General features: G+C 42.1%; 2 protein-coding genes across 3 annotated transcripts; one reads left to right on the plus strand and one right to left on the minus strand.

Annotated features, from left to right (window-relative positions):
* Positions 1 to 4,270: 4,270 nt before the first annotated feature.
* jmjd6 (jumonji domain containing 6, arginine demethylase and lysine hydroxylase) lies at positions 4,271 to 12,794 on the minus strand. The gene is made up of 6 exons (XM_076080982.1): positions 12,370 to 12,794; positions 11,415 to 11,803; positions 8,715 to 9,001; positions 7,223 to 7,358; positions 6,500 to 6,638; positions 4,271 to 6,045 (listed from the first exon to the last, which is right to left on the minus strand). Exons 1-6 carry the CDS (start codon positions 12,496 to 12,498, stop codon positions 5,917 to 5,919), a joined length of 1,209 nt encoding a protein of 402 aa, XP_075937097.1. The 5' UTR covers positions 12,499 to 12,794; the 3' UTR covers positions 4,271 to 5,916.
* Positions 12,408 to 16,306, plus strand: mettl23 (methyltransferase 23, arginine). 2 transcript variants are annotated; one of them, XM_076080983.1, is made up of 5 exons: positions 12,408 to 13,350; positions 13,742 to 13,846; positions 14,031 to 14,268; positions 14,471 to 14,555; positions 14,722 to 16,306. In XM_076080983.1, the coding sequence occupies exons 1-5, from the start codon at positions 13,117 to 13,119 to the stop codon at positions 14,897 to 14,899; spliced, it is 840 nt and encodes a 279-aa protein (XP_075937098.1). In that variant the 5' UTR covers positions 12,408 to 13,116; the 3' UTR covers positions 14,900 to 16,306. The 2 variants fall into 2 exon arrangements, with proteins under 2 accessions (XP_075937098.1, XP_075937099.1); XM_076080984.1 differs by lacking the exon at positions 12,408 to 13,350 and having other exon boundaries at positions 13,758 to 13,825; positions 14,027 to 14,268.
* The last annotated feature ends 7,897 nt before the right edge of the window (positions 16,307 to 24,203 follow it).

Below are 24,203 nucleotides of genomic sequence, written 5' to 3' on the forward strand. Positions count from 1 at the left end.
TACATATTGTACTTTATACTGTACTACATCTCAGAGGTACATGTTGTACTTTATACTGTACTACATCTCAGAGGTACATATTGTACTTTATACTGTACTACATCTCAGAGGTACATATTGTACTTTATGCTGTACTACACCTCAGAGGTACATATTGTACTTGATACTGTACTACATCTCAGAGGTACATGTTGTACTTTATACTGTACTACATCTCAGGTACATATTGTACTGTATACTGTACTACATCTCAGAAGTACATATTGTACTGTATACTGTACTACATCTCAGAGGTACATAGTGTACTTTATACTGTACTACATCTCAGAGGTACATATAGTACTTTATACTGTACTACATCTCAGAGGTACATATTGTACTGTATACTGTACTACATCTCAGAGGTACATGTTGTACTTTATACTGTACTACATCTCAGAGGTACATGTTGTACTGTATACTGTACTACATCTCAGAGGTACATATTGTACTTTATACTGTACTACATCTCAGAGGTACATATAGTACTTTATACTGTACTACACCTCAGAGGTACATATTGTACTTTATACTTTACTACATCTCAGAGGTACATGTTGTACTTTATACTGTACTACATCTCAGAGGTACATGTTGTACTTTATACTGTACTACATCTCAGAGGTACATATTGTACTTTATACTGTACTACATCTCAGAGGTACATATAGTACTTTATACTGTACAACATCTCAGAGGTACATATTGTACTGTATACTGTACTACATCTCAGAAGTACATATTGTACTTTATACTGTACTACACCTCAGAGGTACATATTGTACTTTATACTGTACTACATCTCAGAGGTACATGTTGTACTTTATACTGTACTACATCTCAGAGGTACATATTGTACTTTATACTGTACTACATCTCAGGTACATATTGTACTTTATGCTGTACTACATCTCAGGTACATATTGTACTTTATACTGTACTACATCTGAGGTACATGTTGTACTTTATACTGTACTACATCTCAGAGGTACATGTACTTTATACTGTACTACATCTCAGAGGTACATGTACTTTATACTGTACTACATCTCAGGTACATATTGTACTGTATACTGTACTACATCTCAGGTACATATTGTACTGTATACTGTACTACATCTCAGAAGTACATGTACTTTATACTGTACTACATCTCAGAGGTACATGTTGTACTTTATACTGTACTACATCTCAGAAGTACATATTGTACTTTATACTGTACTACACCTCAGAGGTACATATTGTACTTTATACTGTACTACATCTCAGAGGTACATATTGTACTTTATACTGTATATCTCAGAGGTACATATTGTACTTTATACTGTACTACATCTCAGAAGTAGATATTGTACTTTATACTGTACTACACCTCAGAGGTACATATTGTACTTTATGCTGTACTACACCTCAGAGGTACATGTTGTACTTTATACTGTACTACATCTCAGAAGTACATATTGTACTTTTTACTGTACTACACCTCAGAGGTACATATTGTACTTTATACTGTACTACATCTGAGGTACATGTTGTACTTTATACTGTACTACATCTGAGGTACATGTTGTACTTTATACTGTACTACATCTCAGGTACATATTGTACTGTATACTGTACTACACCTCAGAGGTACATATTGTACTTTATACTGTACTACACCTCAGGTACATATTGTACTTTATGCTGTACTACACCTCAGGTACATATTGTACTTTATACTGTACTACATCTGAGGTACATATTGTACTTTATACTGTACTACATCTGAGGTACATGTTGTACTTTATACTGTACTACATCTCAGGTACATGTTGTACTTTATACTGTACTACATCTCAGGTACATGTACTTTATACTGTACTACATCTCAGAGGTACATGTACTTTATACTGTACTACATCTCAGAGGTACATGTACTTTATACTGTACTACATCTCAGAGGTACATGTTGTACTTTATACTGTACTACATTTCAGGTACATATTGTACTGTATACTGTACTACATCTCAGAAGTACATGTTGTACTTTATACTGTACTACACCTCAGAGGTACATGTTGTACTTTATACTGTACTACATCTCAGAAGTACATATTGTACTTTTTACTGTACTACACCTCAGAGGTACATATTGTACTTTATACTGTACTACATCTGAGGTACATGTTGTACTTTATACTGTACTACATCTGAGGTACATGTTGTACTTTATACTGTACTACATCTCAGGTACATATTGTACTTTATACTGTACTACACCTCAGGTACATATTGTACTTTATGCTGTACTACACCTCAGGTACATATTGTACTTTATACTGTACTACATCTGAGGTACATGTTGTACTTTATACTGTACTACATCTCAGGTACATGTTGTACTTTATACTGTACTACATCTCAGGTACATGTTGTACTTTATACTGTACTACATCTCAGGTACATGTACTTTATACTGTACTACATCTCAGAGGTACATGTACTTTATACTGTACTACATCTCAGAGGTACATGTACTTTATACTGTACTACATCTCAGAGGTACATGTACTTTATACTGTACTACATCTCAGAGGTACATGTACTTTATACTGTACTACATTTCAGGTACATATTGTACTGTATACTGTACTACATCTCAGAAGTACATGTTGTACTTTATACTGTACTACACCTCAGAGGTACATATTGTACTTTATGCTGTACTACACCTCAGAGGTACATGTTGTACTTTATACTGTACTACATCTCAGAAGTACATATTGTACTTTTTACTATACTACACCTCAGAGGTACATATTGTACTTTATACTGTACTACATCTGAGGTACATGTTGTACTTTATACTGTACTACATCTGAGGTACATGTTGTACTTTATACTGTACTACATCTCAGGTACATATTGTACTTTATACTGTACTACATCTGAGGTACATGTTGTACTTTATACTGTACTACATCTCAGGTACATATTGTACTGTATACTGTACTACACCTCAGAGGTACATATTGTACTTTATGCTGTACTACACCTCAGGTACATATTGTACTTTATGCTGTACTACACCTCAGGTACATATTGTACTTTATACTGTACTACATCTGAGGTACATATTGTACTTTATACTGTACTACATCTGAGGTACATGTTGTACTTTATACTGTACTACATCTCAGGTACATGTTGTACTTTATACTGTACTACATCTCAGGTACATGTACTTTATACTGTACTACATCTCAGAGGTACATGTACTTTATACTGTACTACATCTCAGAGGTACATGTACTTTATACTGTACTACATCTCAGAGGTACATGTACTTTATACTGTACTACATTTCAGGTACATATTGTACTGTATACTGTACTACATCTCAGAAGTACATGTTGTACTTTATACTGTACTACACCTCAGAGGTACATATTGTACTTTATGCTGTACTACACCTCAGAGGTACATGTTGTACTTTATACTGTACTACATCTGAGGTACATGTTGTACTTTATACTGTACTACATCTGAGGTACATGTTGTACTTTATACTGTACTACATCTCAGGTACATATTGTACTGTATACTGTACTACACCTCAGAGGTACATATTGTACTTTATACTGTACTACACCTCAGGTACATATTGTACTTTATGCTGTACTACACCTCAGGTACATATTGTACTTTATACTGTACTACATCTGAGGTACATATTGTACTTTATACTGTACTACATCTCAGGTACATGTTGTACTTTATACTGTACTACATCTCAGGTACATGTTGTACTTTATACTGTACTACATCTCAGGTACATGTACTTTATACTGTACTACATCTCAGAGGTACATGTACTTTATACTGTACATCTCAGAGGTACATGTACTTTATACTGTACTACATCTCAGAGGTACATGTACTTTATACTGTACTACATCTCAGAGGTACATGTACTTTATACTGTACTACATCTCAGAGGTACATGTACTTTATACTGTACTACATCTCAGAGGTACATTAAAAGTAAGTCAATCAAAATGTTACTTATTTAAAGTGAAGTATTGTCAGCTAAATGTACTTCAAGAATCAAAGTACTCATTATTTTAGTTATCTCTTCCTATATAACATTGCGTTTTTCAACACAAACAATACAAAGAAGAAAAAGTCCCCGTTGACGCTCAATGGTGAAATAAAAGAAACAAAAGAAACACTGATGAGACAAAGAAAGTCATAGAAAAGATTTTATTGACCAACAAAATGAAACTCATCACATGGGGTCAGATTCAACATTTAAACTCTGATCCCAGATCAGCTGAGACGCCCTGAAGGCACCATGTGACCGACCTCAGAGACCAACACGGTGCCTTTCAAAATAAAAGACGCATCAGTCACACCGACAGTAACGTCTTCAGAGGCACTTCTTAGTCTAAAGCCACGGGTTCACATGGACATCACGCTGCACTCAGAGGATTCCACGAGAGATGTGACTGGAGCTGAACATCGACGTTCATGAGTTCATCTCAGGAAACGGATCATCTCTGGGACAAAACACGTCACCTGTAGAATAATGATCTGCTGTAATTATTATTAATCTTACTTTAACTATTGATTCATCTGCAGACTATTCTGTTGATGTTTAATTTAAAGGTATTGAACACTATTGATTAGGTAGAAGTGGATATTGTTGTAATATTTGTTATATATTTATCTGAGCAAAAGAGTAATTCTCCAGGTTTAGTCTTCGTCTCAGTTCATATTTCTATAACAACATTTATCAGCTCTTTATTAAGCTGCTTCTTTATCAATAATTAGTTTTAATGATCTCTTAACGTCAGCAGCTGGAGTTCAGCTGAGCTTTATGTTCTTAATGATTAAAAATAAGCACATTTAAAACGCTTCATTCTGTCGTAGTGTTTCAGCTCCAGTCACAGAAGAGTTGATATTTAACAGTGAATGATTCGTGTCTGGTCCTCCAAGCAGCATGAAGAAGAAACCTCTTCTTCTTCTTCTTCTCTGACACCAACTGCAGCTCAGCTGTTACCAAACATCCTGAATAACCAACGCTAATGAACTCTGACACAGAAAAAAAAAAAAAGCAGCAGTGCATTCTGGGGAATGTAGTGCCCTCTGCTGCAGCATTTTGGCACAAAAACAGGCAGAAGATGAGAACGTTGTGCAGCTTCTGTTTCTTTAAGGCTGTTAGATCATCCAAACATTTAAAGTCTTCGTTCTCAGAAGCTCGTTAAAGACTCTACTTTCACACTAACTAGCTAATTAATGCTAACGAGGCGTTAAGATGAACCGTGAACCTCTTCAGTTACACATATTTATGTGTTTAAAGTCTCATTTAGGCACAACTAACACAAACGTATGTATTCTTATTATTGTTGTTATTGTGAGCTCGTCTCCTGTGGTGGTTTATGCGAGTCGTCACTACGCTGACGAGTATCTCACGATGCCCACTCGGAGGAATTTTTGGTGTAATCAGGCCGCTATGGGCCAGTTTACGCCTGTGAGACAAGAGGCCCGAGTTTATTCGACATCGAAGCGTAGAGAGAAAAATGAGTCTGGTCCAGGTCCCAGCAGCTGCTGCTGGTCCCAGTGAAACAGGCTGAACTACAGGAAGTCCTCTGGTCTACAGTTAAATATTCCCATCACTTCATCCATCAACACCCACAACCAGTCCCCTCACCAGTCTGGTTACTGGTTATAATCTCACTACAGACACACAAACAGATGGAAAGCACAGTGGTGACAGGGTCTCCAGTGCCCGCCCCCCGACCCCCTACTAAACTTGACAGGAAGCAGCAGTGTGTCGGTGAGTGGGAGGAGTCACCGGCTGGAGGGGGCGGAGCCTGCTGAAGGGGCCGGAGGTCACCGAGACGAGCTCCTCTCTTTGCTGACGCAGTCGTCTCGACCGATGACATCTCCGTTGTCCGTCGCCCCGCAGGTCCGTCTCTTCTTCCTGCGGTGGGACACAGCGTCCTCGGAGGCCGACGCCGCCTGGGGGGGGGATGGGACAGAGTGTTCAGACGGGACATGTGTGGTGTTACAACATGTGTGTTATGTTACGAGTCCGTCACGTGCCGGCACCTGTTGGCAGCTTCAGAACAACACATGTGAGCCTGACAGGGAGGGTTTAAATGTATAAGTGCTGCTAACGTTACTAGCTCTCCTCCTGTTGCTTTAAACACTGATTGGTTGTTTACAATGAAACATGATCAGAGATCAGAGACTAGAAACACATGTTCTACTGAGTCAGTACAACTTTATTTATACTCTGATGTTAACTGACATTGAGTTGTAAACACCTTTTAAAATCATTAAAAAAATACTCACTTTATTCACTTTCATTATTTTCGACTGCCGACTGACTTTAACGAGACCCTGGAGGTTTGATGTTATTAGTATAAATGACCTCAGTGAGGGTTAGTGTGTGTGTGTGTGTGTTACATACATCAGAGCCGGAGTCAGACGAGCTGGAGGATGACGATGATGAAGAGTCACTGGAGCTGTCCGACGCGATGCCCGTTGACTCCTGAAGGTCCACTTTGTCCGCCAGCACCGCCAAGTCGGGTCTCTCCTGCTTCAGGACCCTGAAACCAGCAGCAAGAAAATGACCCGTCAGCGTTTCATCATAACTGTTGTTCTGCACTTAAGACGTGTTCTAGTTCTACTTCTAGTCATCATGATTCTGTTCATAGAGGAGCAGGACTTTTATTTTGAAGTAAAAATCAAGACCACAGAGAGAAAAACATCCTAAAACTGCTTTGTGTTCAGACGATGAACAACAATCTCTTTTATTTCTTATATAACTAGAAAAAAATTAATAAAACAGCCTCATCCCAAGAAAAATATCTGTTGTTTCTTTAATTTCTCAATGTTCATGCTCTTCAATGAGACCTTCAATAATAATAATAACATATTTACTGAGGCTTTAGTACTGAGGTTTGTTGAGTTATTTTAGCAAATTACCTTTATTACAAATTAATGTTTTCATCGTCACTTAAAAGTTCAAAACTATTTCACAGAAAACGAATCCATTTCCTTCAGGAAGCAGAAGATGAAAAAGAGCAACGTTAATCTTTACTGTGGATTAAATTTAGAACAAAGTTAAATTGTTTCTGTATTTGAGAGACTTGCAGATGTCCTGGGACGAGTCTAATCTCTGGTTTCTTACCGGTACCACTTCCTGGAGAGTTTGGGTCGCCCGCGGACCGTTTTGTGCCACACGATGGGGAAGTTGGTCGTGCTGGCGAAGTTCTGAGTGACGGCGATCGTGGTGTCCATGTTGAGGACGACGTGCCACCAGCCGCCTGGAGACACACAGCTAGTGACCGTTAACAACAGGAAGGAAACACGCAATGAAACGCAGTGAAACAATGAATGACGCAGTGAAACAATGAATAGCGCAGTGAAACAATGAATGACGCAGTGAAACAATGAATAGCGCAGTGAAACAATGAATGACGCAGTGAAACAATGAATGACGCAGTGAAACAATGAATAGCGCAGTGAAACAAGCAGAGAAACGCGCAGTGAAACACAGTGAAACACGCAGTGAACCAATGAATGACGCAGTGAAACAATGAATGACGCAGTGAACCAATGAATGACGCAGTGAACCAATGAATGACGCAGTGAACCAATGAATGACGCAGTGAAACGCGCAGTGAAACAATGAATAGCGCAGTGAAACAATGAATGGCGCAGTGAAACAATGAATGGCGCAGTGAAACAATGAATGACGCAGTGAAACAATGAATAGCGCAGTGAAACAATGAATAGCGCAGTGAAACAATGAATAGCGCAGTGAAACAATGAATAGCGCAGCGAAACAATGAATGACGCAGTGAAACGCGCAGTGAAACAATGAATGACGCAGTGAAACAATGAATGGCGCAGTGAAACAATGAATAGCGCAGTGAAACAATGAATAGCGCAGTGAAACAATGAATAGCGCAGCGAAACAATGAATGACGCAGTGAAACGCGCAGTGAAACACGCAGTAAAACACGCAGTAAAACAATGAATAGCGCAGTGAAACAATTAATAGCGCAGTGAAACACGCAGAGTGAAACACAATGAATGACGCAGTGAATACCGCAGTGACATAAATAACATAAATAAGACTTCGTCAACATTACAATGATAAAGTCCTGGACTATATAATCTTTTAAAAAAGACAGAAAAATAACACAAAAAATACTTTTATATACATGAAATTTGGTAGAAACAGTGTGAAAGCCGTTCAGAAGCAGAAGGTAGATCAAATTTAAAATATTAAATGTCTAATGAGAGGAGATCCAGATGAAAATATTTGGTTTATTTACATCTGGGATAAAAAGAACACAGTATAAATGTGGTGAAAAGTGATGAGAAATGTCTGAATATCACACTTTAAACTATCTACACATTAAACGTTTTTTATAGCATCACATTACAAATATCTGTATGCTGTTTGTATGTGTTTTGCTGTCAGTTTAAAGTCAAACTATACACAACAGCCGGTCTGTCATGTGCATTAAAGACATACCTCTCAGTCAGACACGTGAAGTCTAAACCCAGTAGGTGAATCTGGGTTCTCTCTGTTGACACACCCTCTCCCGCCCTTCTTCACCTCACCTCATAGGGGACGAATAAGAATTAGAAAACAAAGTTTCATCACTGACCAGGCACAAAGACAGTCTCCCCGGGTCTCTGGAGGATCTCCAGCGGCGTGAACTCTGGAGGCCAGTTGGGCTGCTGCGTTCTGGGGTAAACCACATTGAACCAGGTGATAGCCTCGTCCTGCTGGTTGCCCCCGTCCTCTCTGGACACTTTGATGAGCTCGCGTGGCGTGTTGGTGGGGAACAGACACCACCTCTTGTGTCCTTGAACCAGGGCGTTCCAGGCGCTGGTGCCCAGCGGGTCGATGTGGATGCCGGTGCCGGAGCGAGACGGGCCCATTACAAACCACCTGTGAGGAGACCACAGGACCAACCGCCATTAAGAGGAGAACATCCTCTGTTCTTCTCCTCAACACTAAAACTCTTAACTAGAGGTGTAACGGACAGTTTAACGTTAACATCAGAGTGAATAAAGTTTCACTGACTCAGTAGAACATGTGTTTCTAGTCTCTGACCATGTTTCATTGTAAACAACCAATCGGTGTTTAAACCAGCCATGGGCAAACTACGGCCCGCGGGCCAAATACGGCCCGTTGGGCTTTTTAATCCGGCCCGTCAAATGTTGGTACAAAATTGTTGTCTTTACTAGCAGCTGTTGTTCAGTTAAAGTCTGCTTTATTACGGAGGAAGCAGCTGTTAGTGGAGCGATTAGTGAGCAGCGTGTCTAGTAAATAATCTAGTAAACTTTATGTGTAAGTGTTGATTTTAAAGTAAATTTGATGTGAGTGAGAGAGAGACCTGCAGCGCTGTAACTAACGTTAAGTCTGAAAAATAAAACTTCCAAAAACTTTCCACGAACTGTTGTTTAGCTAAGCAACCAATCTACTTCCTGTTTACACGGCACCCACGTGCACGCCCAGTGTACGCGAATAGTCACGTGATATTTGTTTTCAGGCGTTTTAGTGTGGACGAGATCATCTCTAAAACGATGCTGAACCGCCGTGTGGACGGAGATCGTTTTTTGTTTTAAAACGAAGTTCGACTCCCTTAAACTGCACGAGTTTTATGCTTCACTAAGCAAAGTTAAGTTTCCAAACATCAGGAGGATGGCACAGACGATGCTGGTGTTGTTTGGCTCTACCTACGTGTGTGAGCAGACGTTCAGCGTGATGAACATCAACAAATCACTTCACGATCCCAGTTAACTGATGAACACCTCAGATCTGTCCTGAGAATTGCCACAACCAAACTGACACCAAACTTTGATGCACTGGTCTAAAGGGTGACCAGCAACACTGTTCCCACTGAAAGTAAAAGTAAGTTCTCTTTACTTTTTAGGTCATGGCTTTTACTTGTAATTTATATCAGTTCACACAAACACTCTCCATCCATCTGCTACTGGCCCGGCCCGTCTGTCAAATTTTAAAACTCAAAGTGGCCCGAGCCAAAAAGTTTGCCCACCGCTGGGTTAAACCAACAGGAGGAGAGCTAGTAACGTTAGCAGCACCGCTAACGGCTAACCAACAGGAGGAGAGCTAGTAACGTTAGCAGCATCGCTAACGGCTAACCAACAGGAGGAGAGCTAGTAACGTTAGCAGCATCGCTAACGGCTAACCAACAGGAGGAGAGCTAGTAACGTTAGCAGCATCGCTAACGGCTAACCAACAGGAGGAGAGCTAGTAACGTTAGCAGCATCGCTAACGGCTAACCAACAGGAGGAGAGCTAGTAACGTTAGCAGCATCGCTAACGGCTAACCAACAGGAGGAGAGCTAGTAACGTTAGCAGCATCGCTAACGGCTAACCAACAGGAGGAGAGCTAGTAACGTTAGCAGCACCGCTAACGGCTAACCAACAGGAGGAGAGCTAGTAACGTTAGCAGCATCGCTAACGGCTAACCAACAGGAGGAGAGCTAGTAACGTTAGCAGCATCGCTAACGGCTAACCAACAGGAGGAGAGCTAGTAACGTTAGCAGCATCGCTAACGGCTAACCAACAGGAGGAGAGCTAGTAACGTTAGCAGCATCGCTAACGGCTAACCAACAGGAGGAGAGCTAGTAACGTTAGCAGCACCGCTAACGGCTAACCAACAGGAGGAGAGCTAGTAATGTTAGCAGCATCGCTAACGGCTAACCAACAGGAGGAGAGCTAGTAACGTTAGCAGCATCGGTAACGGCTAACCAACAGGAGGAGAGCTAGTAACGTTAGCAGCATCGCTAACGGCTAACCAACAGGAGGAGAGCTAGTAACGTTAGTAGCACCGGTAACGGCTAACCAACAGGAGGAGAGCTAGTAACGTTAGTAGCACCGGTAACGGCTAACCAACAGGAGGAGAGCTAGTAACGTTAGCAGCACCGCTAACGGCTAACCAACAGGAGGAGAGCTAGTAACGTTAGCAGCATCGCTAACGGCTAACCAACAGGAGGAGAGCTAATAACGTTAGCAGCACCACTAACGGCTAACCAACAGGAGGAGAGCTAATAACGTTAGCAGCACCGCTAACGGCTAACCAACGGAGGTTCACTTCAGTTACATCATGATGCCTTCAGGCTCTGCTCAGTGAACATGAGTACTGGCTGAAGGTACATTATAACGTTATCGTGATGTGTTCACATGTCATCTGTAAAATGTAGTTTTGGTGATGAACTAGAATAAATCCAGTAGTTTGAAGGAGATGTTTTCACGTGAATATAAAACAGATATTAGAGATGAATTATGAGAACACGAGCTCTAAGCAGTAAAGTTTACTGAACAGATAAACCAACTTGTAGGGAGGTCTGCGCTTCTCTCCTGCAAACTGGAACAAGTCGTCCCTGAAGAAGACCGGGACCTGGTAGTCCTCCAGCAGCTTCCTGCGTTTGGCGTGTTCACCGTAGCTGCTGTCGAAGATGTAGAGCGGGCTGTCGTCCCTGGTGGTCTCCAGGTACTCCATGTAGTACTTCATCTTCATCTTCACCGAGTAGCCGTCGTTGTCCTCGCCGCACTTGAACTTCTGGTTGCGGTACTTGCGTTTGAGGCGCTCCAAGGTCCACTTCTCACGGGCGGGCCAGCTCTCCTGGCAGCTCTGCAGAACCACGGGTCTGTAGGGTCGTTCGAACCGCCGGATGAACTCATCGGGACTGAGGTGGAGGGCGTCCACGCGCTCTACGTTATCCTGAAACCACAGCACATAAACGGGTCCAGATTCAGACACTCTTCTGTCCATCTGGATAACAACATAGTCTCTCCTATAAGACACTTAATATATGAGCCACAACATGTCCAGCTTCCATCTTTTTTTGGTTAGAAAATGGGAGTCGTAGCTTCAGAACATCTGTGCGTGTAGTTAGAGTTCTGTCTCTGCTGAAAGTAGAATATATCTGACAAACCACTGACAGCTGGTCCCATTGACACTCATCAAAACCACAATGTTTGATCTCACTGCATTTACAGTATATTAAAAATCATGCATTGTTTTATATCAGCCTGTTAATCTAGAGCCTTGCCTTCAACAGTGTACTTTTTACTACTTTCCCATTTTAAATTTAAACTTTAAAAAGTTTAAGAGACAAAGAGAGAGAAAGAGACAAAGAGAGAGAGAGAGACAGACAGAGACAAAGAGACAGACGTGATAATGTCACGTGACGTGTCGGTGTCTACGTGACCAGCTGCACTCCGGCTGTTAGCTGCGGCAGGCTAGCTCATGTTAGCTTTAGCTCTGCTATCATTGACAAGTTTTACCTTCACGCTGCGGTGCGACACGTCGAAAGACTCGTGATAGTCGTGTTTTATCCAGTCTAGCGAGTCCTTCAGTTCGGGTCTGGCGCTCCGTTTCGCCTCTTTAATCCTCTTCTTACTTTTATGGTTCATTTCTCCTCTGTTATGTTAAGTATAAAGATATAAGCTAGCTAGATATCGAGCCAACTGCTAACTGTAGAAACACATTCAACAAGCCGGCTAACTGCACTGTTCCGACAGTCTCTCCTTGTTTATTTGACCCACACGTCGGTTAATGAGTCAAACACACGTCCTTGTTAGATCTTTACCAACTAATGTGATGACACTTTAAAAAAAAACTTCCCGGTCGACACACATTGATAAATTCCTAGCAAGAGAAGGTAGCTAGCTGGCTAGCATGCAACAACAATGCTTAGGCAACTGATGGACGTGTGTAGCGCCCGCCCCTTTTTGCCGGAAAGCAAAGCTCATTGGCTAAAGTGCCCGCGAGGGCAGAACGTTTATTGGATGGGATATAGATTGAGCCTTCCCGCCTCTATCTTTGACTAACTAATATTATTAAGAAAATGTGAGCCAGTTGTTTTGTTTTGCGTTTTGTTTCTTATTTTTTTTCTTTATTTTGTATTTTATTTTGTATTTTTTACACTAAACGATAAGTACTAGACATCCTGATTCACACTCCAGACCAGCTGGTGGCGGGAATGCACCAATTAATTCTTTGCCAACCACCAATAAACCTAAAAGAAGAAGATGAGCCTTCCCGCCAGGCATTTACGTGATTTTGATTGGCTGTTAACGCGTCTTCTTCTTCCTTTCTTTATAGTCGACACGGAAGTCGGTGTTAGCATAGCTGCTAGTGATATAATTTCAACCATTATAATGGACCACAGTGGAGCAGAAACACCTAGCATAGCATACAAAGTGTTCACGTTTAAAGACAAGAAGACAAACACGCAGGATTCTCTTTCTGTCTCCATACCCGAGGTATATATACTATATAAAATATATATTACTATACTTCAGATACAGCTGTTGTTTACAGACATCTGTGTGAGACTGACTTCAACATGATATATATCAGATATATATCAATCAGTAATAAAGTTAGTGCTGTGTTGGTCTGTCATAGAATCAAGGCGCTAACACCTGAAAAATATGTGAATTTAAGTTTAATTTGTGAATATAAATAGTTTGCATCCTATAGAAGAACGAGCAGAGTATATGTATTAAAGTCCTCTCTTTAATTCGGCATACATCTAGTACCCTAATAGGCATTCATATAAATACATTTTATATATATATATATATGGTTACTGCAAGATGCATGCCAGTATCCTGTGACTGTGAAGAGTTGTGACTCGTGTGATGCTCTCAGGTTCTGGATCCACATTATGGGATGTATGTGTGGCCCTGTGCTGTGGTGCTGGCTCAGTATCTATGGAAACACAGAGAGGAGCTGAGAGACAAGACAGTGCTGGAGGTGATAAGAACTATTATTATCATATATATATATATATATATAAGAAGAATAACTCATTTTTTATTTCATAGTTTGGGATCTGAGCGGCCATCTTTAAATCTGTCTCTGTCTCTTTCCCTCTGTCTCTCTCTGTCTTTCTCTCTCTTTCCCTCTGTCCCTCTCTCTCTCTCTCTCTCTCTCTCAGCTCGGTGCAGGTGTGAGTCTACCAGGTGTGGTGGCCTCCAGGTGCGGGGCGAAGGTGTTCCTGTCTGACGGCGCTGAGACTCCTCTGTGTCTGGAGAACTGCAGACGCAGCTGTGAGGCCAACGGTCTCCGTGAGGTGGGCGTGTCCTCCCTCACCTGGGGGGAGGTCTCACCTGAGCTGCTCCTGCTGCCCCAGCTGGACCTTGTCTTGGGATCGGACGTGTTCTACGAGCCACAGGGTCGGTTTCTCTAACGTCCCGGTGACTAAACGTCCCGGTGATTAAACGTCCCGGTGACTAAAGGTCCCGGTGACTAAACGTCCCCGTGATTAAACGTCTCCTTGATTAAACGTCCCCGTGATTAAACGTCCCGGTGACTAAACGTCCTCGTAGTCGTACAGTCACCATCGTTGGCCTCAGTGACCTGTGGTCCTGTTTTCAGATTTTGAAGACGTCCTCCTGACTGTTGCTTTCCTTCTGAGGAGAAACCCCAGAGCTCAGTTCTGGACCACATACCAGGAGAGGAGGTACACCATCACACTTACAATACGTTTAAAGTACACATCTAGAGGTACTTGTACTTCACTTGAGGCTTTGCTCCTGACAGTAGATTCAAATGTGTGGTTTGTTTTAACCTTCCTCTTCTTCTTTCTCCTCTACCTCCTCCTCCTCCTCCTCTTCCTCTTGTCTCAGTGCTGATTGGTCGATTGAAGCTCTGCTCCACAGGTGGGATCTGAAGTGTGTTGACGTTGGTCTGGACTCATTCGATGCAGATGAAGCTGAGCTGGCTGGATCCACTCTACCAGGAAAGCACAGTGTCCTCATGATGGTCATCACCGCGAGGACGGAGGACACGTCATGTGACACGTGATCCTCAGCGTCCATGTTTGAAAACATGCACGAAGAAGAGGAGGACAGAGGAGGAGGACAGAGGAGATAAAGGAGAGGACAGAGGAGATAAAGGAGAGGACAGAGGAGATGACAGATGAGAGGAGAGATAAAGGAGAGGACAGAGGAGAGGACAGAGGAGATAGAGGAGAGGACAGAGGAGAGGACAGAGGAGATAGAGGAGAGGACAGAGGAGATAGAGGAGAGGACAGAGGAGAGGACAGAGGAGAGGACAGAGGAGATAGAGGAGAAGAGATAGAGGAGAGGACAGAGGAGAGGACAGAGGAGATAGAGGAGAGGACAGAGGAGATAGAGGAGAGGACAGAGGAGAGGACAGAGGAGATAGAGGAGAGGAGATAGAGGAGAGGACAGAGGAGAGGACAGAGGAGAGGACAGAGGAGAGGACAGAGGAGAGGACAGAGGAGATAGAGGAGAGGACAGAGGAGAGGACAGAGGAGATAGAGGAGAGGAGATAGAGGAGAGGACAGAGGAGAGGACAGAGGAGAGGACAGAGGAGAGGACAGAGGAGAGGACAGAGGAGATAGAGGAGAGGAGAGGACAGAGGAGAGGACAGAGGAGATAGAGGAGAGGACAGAGGAGAGGACAGAGGAGAGGACAGAGGAGATAGAGGAGAGGACAGAGGAGCATATTTTGAACCATCGTCTCTTTGACAGATTTGGAATTTCAGGAATTAGTGAATGAATTTATGCAAGAATATATAAAAATAGATGAAATAGTTGTGAATGTCAGCGTTCCTGATTCCTTGTTGATACATTTACTTTATTACAATAAAGAGAAACATGTTTTATTCCTCTTCTATAATAAAATATGATTTATGTGAAAAATCATTAGCATCTCAAAGATCAAAGTTCTGTATTGATGTGATGCTGCTTGTTGTTTAAAGTCAGTGAGTTGTGCAATGTTTCATATTGTATTGTTTATACATGTGACCACCAGAGGGCAGCATCACATGGAACATCTGTTCATCTGTACACACTAGACCAGTACTGAGTCTCCTGTCTGAGGACCGTCCCCTCAGAGGACTTGAGGAGGAAGAGACACTTTGACTAAATCCATCGATCAGATAAGTGAGTCACAGCCGGTAATGAAATCCCTGCAGGTTGATTTAATCCACTCCAGCTGTCTCCTCTCGTTTGTTGTGCTCTTTGTCTTCCGTAATCCGTCCTCTGGAGGTTTGACCTCCGTGTTTGAGACGTTCACGATGAGACGATTACAGAAAGAGGACGAAGCAGGTTCCGCTGAACCAGAACAATTATTTAATCATAGAATAGTGTTCATGTGAATGAAAGATCTAAAGAAGGATGAGTCTCTGCTGCTCGTCTTCTTTGTTCTCTGTGAGAATAAACTGAATTCATTTTGGCTTCTTTAACACATTTTGAACAATTTGTTTAATAATTGAGAATATCATTGTGAGCGACGAGTCAACAAATTAATTCAGTTAATTCAACGACTATGACGTTTGTCAAGCAAAGACTTGACATTTAGAGACGACACTTAACGACCGATCCGTTAGTTGAAATGAATAATTTACTTATTAAAAACAATACGGATTATAAACATCACATAAATCATCATTACTGGATCAATACTAGTTTAAAATTCTCCTCTTCATAAACCTCGAGAACAAAGTTAAACACCCATAACTTTATAAATTATGGATTCACAAATTCATCTGAAATATTTACATGAACTTTTACTGATTTATACCTGAAAATTAAGCTTAATAAAGGTTTTAATTTACAGTTTAGTCATTTCTAAATATGTTAAACATTTCCTTTTTTCTCAGATGTTGTAAAACTTTGAAACGATAGTAAATAGTTATTTGTTCCTAGGGCTGTAACATCACGTATTCGTATTAAACCGTTCAGTACGAGGCTTACTAACCGAACAATACGTTTGAATAATGCTAGTGCATTTGGAAAATGCAGAAGCTTAAATTGTGGGAAATATAATGTTTTCGGTGGACTGCGCTCACGTAGGAGACAACGGGCTGTGACCTTTTGAACCCGGAACAATAACAAAAAACAGCTGAGGCTGCGTCACTGCACGTGTCTTCAGGGAGGCTAAGCTAACTAGCTTAGCGGGAAAACAACAGCCCGAATGGATTCAATTGTCTGGACAATAACCCCGCTCATGACGGGATGCTTCGTCATTAACGGATAATGCATATAGTCCAAATCAATGTAATTAACACGAGAGACAAATGAACAGTCGTAACGTTACTGCAGATGTAAACAAACAAATGCACTTCACTTACCAAGTGCTGTTCACTTAAAGACAAAGTCCATCCTCCTTTCTTTGTTGACAAAGAGTTCAATCCCACGGCAGTACGGTACATCGTTTCAGTTCCAGTAAGAAGTCCTTCATTCATGGGCGCCAGTGATGTCAGTCGAGCCTCCCCAGTTGTATTTCGCAGGTTCGCAGTGGGGCCGGGATCCCACCTCCGCCGGCGCGGTTGTGGAGCTCCGTTTCCCTGCGAACGTGTTCGTTGAGTTGTAGATCCACTCTGGTTTCTCCAAAAGTTTTCAAAAGTACCGTTGTGTCCTGCCATGCTATGGCATCCTCAGGTTAGCGTAGCATAGCTCCAAACACCAACAGCTCAGTTACAATGAAACGCTGTCAGCCAGGAACACCGTTCATACAAATAAATAATCTACACCAAGCAAAACCCTAAAAATGTTATAATTTCTTCCATATCTTTCAATTTCAACTCTTACTCCTCCAACTAACTTCTGCCAGCTTCCTTAATTTTCACATTAGTCACTCGCTGGCCCACTGACCAATCACAGCGCACGTTAATGCTGACGTACTTATCAGGCTACCTGGGTAGCTCTGGCACGTCAAAGAATACGCCCAACATGTCAAACTAAAGATCTGATTGGTTGAACACTATGACAATCAACAACATCGTCCCCATTCACTTAAACTGCACATGGATTCACTTGTGAGTCTGCAGGCCTCTGTTCTTACCTAGAGACACAGAGGTGAGATCTGATTGGATAAAAGCTCTACTTAAAACAAGCTGCACTGGAAGCAGAGCAACTGAGGAAGACAGTAGCTGTGCAATGAGAACATAAGATGATGGGAAAAATATTGATATGAATTATAATACATGTAGTGTATTTAAGAAAAATTATTAAATTATTAAATAGTTATAACTTTCATCATTGGAGTCATTTATCATCTATATGAGTTATTCTCCCTTAATGTGAAGATTTATTGGACTCACATGTTTGAAGGACGTCCTGTTTTAACACTGAATGATCAAACAGGGAAATAAAATAAATAGAATTAAGATTTAATTGAACTGTAAAATTACATAAACATTTTATTATTATTATTAAATAGATTCACTGGTATCAAGTCTCTTTAATCTCATTAGTCACAAGACAAATTATGGATCCAACAAACAATAAAACAAACAATAAAAAGTCATAAATAAACAATAATAAAACAAAAATACACCATAAATCCTTATTACATACATTAATACTTTAATACATGAATACATGAATACATGAATACATGAAACATTATATCATTAATATATTACATCATTAATATATTACATCATTAAACATTATATCATTAATACATTAGAAACATTCACTGAGGGTTTGAGTCTGAACAGAAACAGCTGACTCATCCTTTAAATATTTACTCTTTCTCTTTATTTGACTGAGCGACCTTCATTTTGTGTTTGTGTGTCATTTAGCTCCTTTTCTCAGTTATTATTGTCTCCTCCTCCCTCTCTCCGTCTCTGATCTCCTCCTGTAGCCTCAGCGGTGAAGTCTCTGAATAATTTATAAGAATCTAAAATTCAAATGAAACACACACAGACACACTCAGATCTTTTATTAACAGTGAATCAGACCTCTCTCCTCTTCCATCCCATCATCCCCCGCTGCCTCTTGCCGCTCCCTTGCCGATGGTTGCCGTGACAACCTCTCATCCTAGAAACGAGGGTGTAAAAGAACATGAAGCTCTCTCTCTCTCTCTCTCCCCGACTCTCTCTGACTCTGTTTCTCTCTCTCTCTGTCTCTGTCTCTCTCTCTCTCTCTCTCCCCGACTCTCTCTGACTCTGTTTCTCTCTCTCTCTCTCTCTGTCTCTCTCTCTCTCTCTCTCTCTCCCCGACTCTCTCTGACTCTGTTTCTCTCTCTCTCTCTCTCTGTCTCTCTCTCTCTCTCTCTCTCTCCCCGACTCTCTCTGACTCTGTTTCTCTCTCTGTCTCTCTCTCTCTCTCTGACTCTGTTTCTCTCTCTCTCTCTCCCCGACTCTCTCTGACTCTGTTTCTCTCTCTCTCTCTCTCTGTCTCTCTCTCTCCCCGACTCTCTCTGACTCTGTTTCTCTCTCTGTCTCTCTCTCTCTGTCTCTCTCTCTCTCTCTGACTCTGTTTCTCTCTCTCTCTCTCTCTGTCTCTCTCTCTCTCTCTCTCCCCGACTCTCTCTGACTCTGTTTCTCTCTCTGTCTCTCTCTGACTCTGTTTCTCTCTCTCTCTCTCTGTCTCTCTCTCTCGCTCTCTCTCTCTCTCCCCGACTCTCTCTGACTCTGTTTCTCTCTCTCTCTCTGTCTCTCTCTCTCTCTCTCTCTCTCTCTGACTCTGTTTCTCTCTGTGTCTCTCTCTCTGAGTGGAAGGAGTGCGGAGTTGGCGGAGCGTGTTTGAGAGCGATAAATAGCGATTTTTCGATATTTTTCTTCACAGGGTAATGTTGTACATGACAGTGTAATGTTGTACATGACAGGGTAATGTTGTACATGACAGGGTAATGTTGTACATGACAGTGTAATGTTGTACATGACAGTGTAATGTTGTACATGACAGGGTAATGTTGTACATGACAGGGTAATGTTGTACATGACAGTGTAATGTTGTACATGACAGGGTAATGTTGTACATGACAGTGTAATGTTGTACATGACAGGGTAATGTTGTACATGACAGTGTAATGTTGTACATGACAGGGTAATGTTGTACATGACAGTGTAATGTTGTACATGACAGGGTAATGTTGTACATGACAGTGTAATGTTGTACATGACAGGGTAATGTTGTACATGACAGGGTAATGTTGTACATGACAGGGTAATGTTGTACATGACAGTGTAATGTTGTACATGACAGTGTAATGTTGTACATGACAGGGTAATGTTGTACATGACAGGGTAATGTTGTACATGACAGGGTAATGTTGTACATGACAGTGTAATGTTGTACATGACAGTGTAATGTTGTACATGACAGGGTAATGTTGTACATGACAGGGTAATGTTGTACATGACAGTGTAATGTTGTACATGACAGGGTAATGTTGTACATGACAGTGTAATGTTGTACATGACAGGGTAATGTTGTACATGACAGTGTAATGTTGTACATGACAGGGTAATGTTGTACATGACAGGGTAATGTTGTACATGACAGTGTAATGTTGTACATGACAGTGTAATGTTGTACATGACAGGGTAATGTTGTACATGACAGGGTAATGTTGTACATGACAGGGTAATGTTGTACATGACAGGGTAATGTTGTACATGACAGGGTAATGTTGTACATGACAGGGTAATGTTGTACATGACAGGGTAATGTTGTACATGACAGGGTAATGTTGTACATGACAGGGTAATGTTGTACATGACAGTGTAATGTTGTACATGACAGGGTAATGTTGTACATGACAGGGTAATGTTGTACATGACAGGGTAATGTTGTACATGACAGGGTAATGTTGTACATGACAGGGTAATGTTGTACATGACAGGGTAATGTTGTACATGGTGTTCAGTGGAGGAATCAGCCTGGCAGTGGGGGAGCTTGTCGGCCACTGCTGCGTGAAGTCCGCAGCGCGGATGAACAGCGCTGTGGTCATCTTTCTGGACAGCATAGAAACTGCGGAAGTGGTGTTGATGACCGGGATCTCCGTGGGTGAACACTTCCTGCCCACGTATCCTCTCAGCTCACCGGAAGTGAAAGTCACCGTGTCCAACGTGCCACCATTCATAAGAAACGATGCCATAATCAAAGAGCTGTCCAAACATGGGAAGGTGGTGTCTCCGGTTAGGAGAGTGTCCTCTGGCTTTAAGTCTCCGCTGTTGAAGCACGTGGTGTCTCACAGGAGACATGTCCTCATGATCCCCAACAACAGGAGCAGAGTGGTCAACCTCAGTTTTAAGATCACTGTAGAGGACTTTGACTACGTCCTCTTTGCAAAGACTAATGATTTTAAATGTTACAGCTGTGGGAAAGAAGGACATCTGAGCAGAGCTTGTCCTGGGGAACACGGCTCAAATAAAGACCAGAACCAGAAAGGTACTGAGGAGGGCAGAGGGGACAAGCAGGACGGGCAAGAGGGAACAAGTGGAGCACAGGAGGCGAGGGTGGAGGAGACGGGTGTGACCCAGGAGGTGAGGGTGGAGGAGACAAGGGTGACCCAGGAGGTGAGGGTGGAGGAGACAGGTGGGGCTCAGGAGGTGAGGGTGGAGGAAACAAGTGGGGTACAGGAGGTGAGAGAAGAGAGGACAAGTGGGGGACAAGAGGTGAGGAAGGACGGGGCAAGTGAGGTCCAGAAGGTGAGGGAGAGTGCTGGAGGACAGGTGGAGACAGGTAGGGAGGTGGACATGGAAGCAGATGAGGAGCAGCTCAAAGCCCCTCAGCTGAAGAGGAAACAGAGAGGAGACAGCGGAAGCTCACAGGCGAAGAAAGCTGCAACTAAAGGAAGTGGAGGAGCAGCAGAGTGTGAGTCCAGTCTGGAGGAAGACTCTGAGTCCAGTATGGAGGAAGACTCTGAGTCCAGTCTGGAGGAGGACTCTGAGTCCAGTCTGGAGGAGGACTCTGAGTCCAGTCTGGAGGAAGACTCTGAGTCCAGTCTGGAGGAGGACTCTGAGTCCAGTCTGGAGAAGGACTCTGAGTCCAGTCTGGAGAAGGACTCTGAGTCCAGTCTGGAGGAAGACTCTGAGTCCAGTATGGAAGAGGACTCTGAGTCCAGTCAGGAGGAGGGCGCTGCTGCTGACAGTGAGCCCTCTAAACACGGTGCTGGCAGCTGTAGGAGCTCTAGAGACTACAGCGTGGAGAAGATCAAGGAGTATCTGAGGAGGAGTAAGAACGTGAGAGGAGCCAAAGTGGAGGACTACCTCTCTGACAAAGAGAAGCTCTCCAGCTCTGCCAGAGCTCACATGAGAAGCAAGGACAGAGGAGGTCTCACTCAGCAGGAAGGCTTCAGACTAAAGAAGATAGTTCACTAAGTGAACAAAGAACTGAACAAAGATGGAGCTCAGTGAGAATAAGATCTCACAGTCTAAAGACAATCAAAGACACGGTTATGTTTGTTGGACTTTATTTGGTTAACCGTTTTAAATGGTAAAGAAATATGTTCAAAGAAAATAAAGGTTTTCTAAAAATCAAATCAATTTCTGTCTCTCTCTGACTGTCTGTCTCTGACGATTAACATGTCTGATTAAGTTTAATTTGATTTGGTTTCAGTGCTTTTTATTTTGCAGACCTTCATCATGCTGTCGGTCTTTTCTACATTTATATTATGAAGTACTTTTGGCCTCAGAACACTTATTTCTGGTTCGCTGGAGGCGTTTGCATTATTTACAGAAAACCTCATCAGACTTCTGGTTTACTGTAGAAGGCTGATGAGGTTTTAGTCGTTAGTGTACTTTCACTGTTTGGCAAGAAGTCTGATGAATCAACAGCTTGTAGTCACAAATTAAACTATCTTTATCTTTCTGACCAAAGTTCACATTGTGGATCAATCATCAGTGGACAGAACCCAAGACACATAGCGAACGCACTGAGATCAGAGAAACCCATTCCAGGTCGTCTGTCGCCATCTTGGTTTTGGGCCATCGCCATCTTGGATTTTGGTCCGTCGCCATCTTGGTTTTGGTCCGTCGCCATCTTGGTTTTGGTCCGTCGCCATCTTGGTTTTGGTCCGTCATCATCTTGGATTTTGGGCCGTCGCCATCTTGGTTTTGGGCCGCCGCCAGCTTGGATTTTGGGCTGTCGCCATCTTGGTTTTGGTCCGTCGCCATCTTGGTTTTGGGCCGCCGCCAGCTTGGATTTTGGGCTGTCGCCATCTTGGTTTTGGGCCGTCGCCATTTTGGTTTTTGGTCGTCAACATCTTGATATTTTGCCGTCGCCATCTTGGATTTTGGGCTGTCGCCGTAGGATAAACATTATTTTTGGGATTAAAATAACTACATAAGCTAAGTTAAAGATGAACAACGTTACATGAGTACAGAAAACATGTAACTTCAAAATAACTCAACACTTTAGGACATGAACACCAGGTGGAAAGCTGTGGCCTGTTGACATTTTCATGTCAAGTTACTCAGGCGTTAATTTTTGTGCCAAGTCCCGCCCTGATGTTCTGTGATTGGCCATCTACGCTACGGCGGACCTGATCACTGATCGCCCAGCGTTACGTCACATCTTTTATTAAACCTAACTAATTATTTTCCTGTGGAAACAGAAGTTTATTTTGAAAGATTATATTCATGTGAAGAGCAGATATTGACACGTGTTGCTGGACTCTTTGTTAAGATATATAAACCGGTCTGAGGACATTTTTATTTCATGCTTCCTGTAACCCTGGAATGAAAACAATGTTGAGCTTTTATATACGAGGCTGATATATATACGTATATATATATATATACACATATACAGTAAACGTGTCACATCTAGAAAAGTGTGTTCACCCTCACAGTGATTGACGAGCCTGCAGACGGGGAGGAGGTCGTATTTAACTGGGATTTATTCCCTTCAAACATGATCAAATACTCCACATCAGTAGATCAACAGTGTGTTGGATTAATGCATCGTGTATATGCTTCAGAAGTTAAGGCATGCACAGGCACAAGAAGAGTCCGGTGTCAGGAGATAGCAATAATAATAAGAGGACGTAGTAATGAAGAGTCTACTCATGCTAACAGCCCCCCCCCACACACACACACACCTTCCCGTTTATAAAAAGCGAGCAGGAAGCAGGTTAATACTGAGCGTTACAAACAGCAAGTTATCATGTAAATACAAAAAGAGATCCAGAGGATGGAAATAGAAATATAAAAATACAAAGACCAGGTAATCAGCTGTCAAAGGAGCCAATAGAGAAGAAAAGAAAACAGACGAATAACACAGAGAGGAACGAAATAATAATAATAACAACAATACAGCATCTTTATACAGGATGTTCAGTAAACCGTGGGAAGTTCTGCAGAAGATTTTCAACACCAAAAGCTTCTCTTTATATCTTTAAGT

The sequence above is a fragment of the Anarhichas minor genome, unplaced genomic scaffold (genome assembly GCF_050575085.1).
Source record: "Anarhichas minor isolate MPS153535 unplaced genomic scaffold, ASM5057508v1 ptg000077l, whole genome shotgun sequence".
In the NCBI taxonomy this organism is placed as follows: domain Eukaryota; kingdom Metazoa; phylum Chordata; class Actinopteri; order Perciformes; family Anarhichadidae; genus Anarhichas; species Anarhichas minor.

Excerpts from the sequence above, each read along its gene's own strand:
- jmjd6 (XM_076080982.1), bottom strand. The coding sequence starts at position 12,498 with ATGAACCATAAAAGTAAGAAGAGGATTAAAGAGGCGAAACGGAGCGCC. Across the intron at positions 11,804-12,369 it reads TGTCGCACCGCAGCGTGAAG|GATAACGTAGAGCGCGTGGA; the intron begins GTAAAACTTGTC and ends CTGTGGTTTCAG. Across the intron at positions 6,046-6,499 it reads CGTCTGACTCCGGCTCTGAT|GCGGCGTCGGCCTCCGAGGA; the intron begins GTATGTAACACA and ends TCCCCCCCCCAG.
- mettl23 (XM_076080983.1), top strand. The coding sequence starts at position 13,117 with ATGAGCCTTCCCGCCAGGCATTTACGTGATTTTGATTGGCTGTTAACG. Across the intron at positions 14,269-14,470 it reads CGTGTTCTACGAGCCACAGG|ATTTTGAAGACGTCCTCCTG; the intron begins GTCGGTTTCTCT and ends TCCTGTTTTCAG. Across the intron at positions 14,556-14,721 it reads ACCACATACCAGGAGAGGAG|TGCTGATTGGTCGATTGAAG; the intron begins GTACACCATCAC and ends CTCTTGTCTCAG.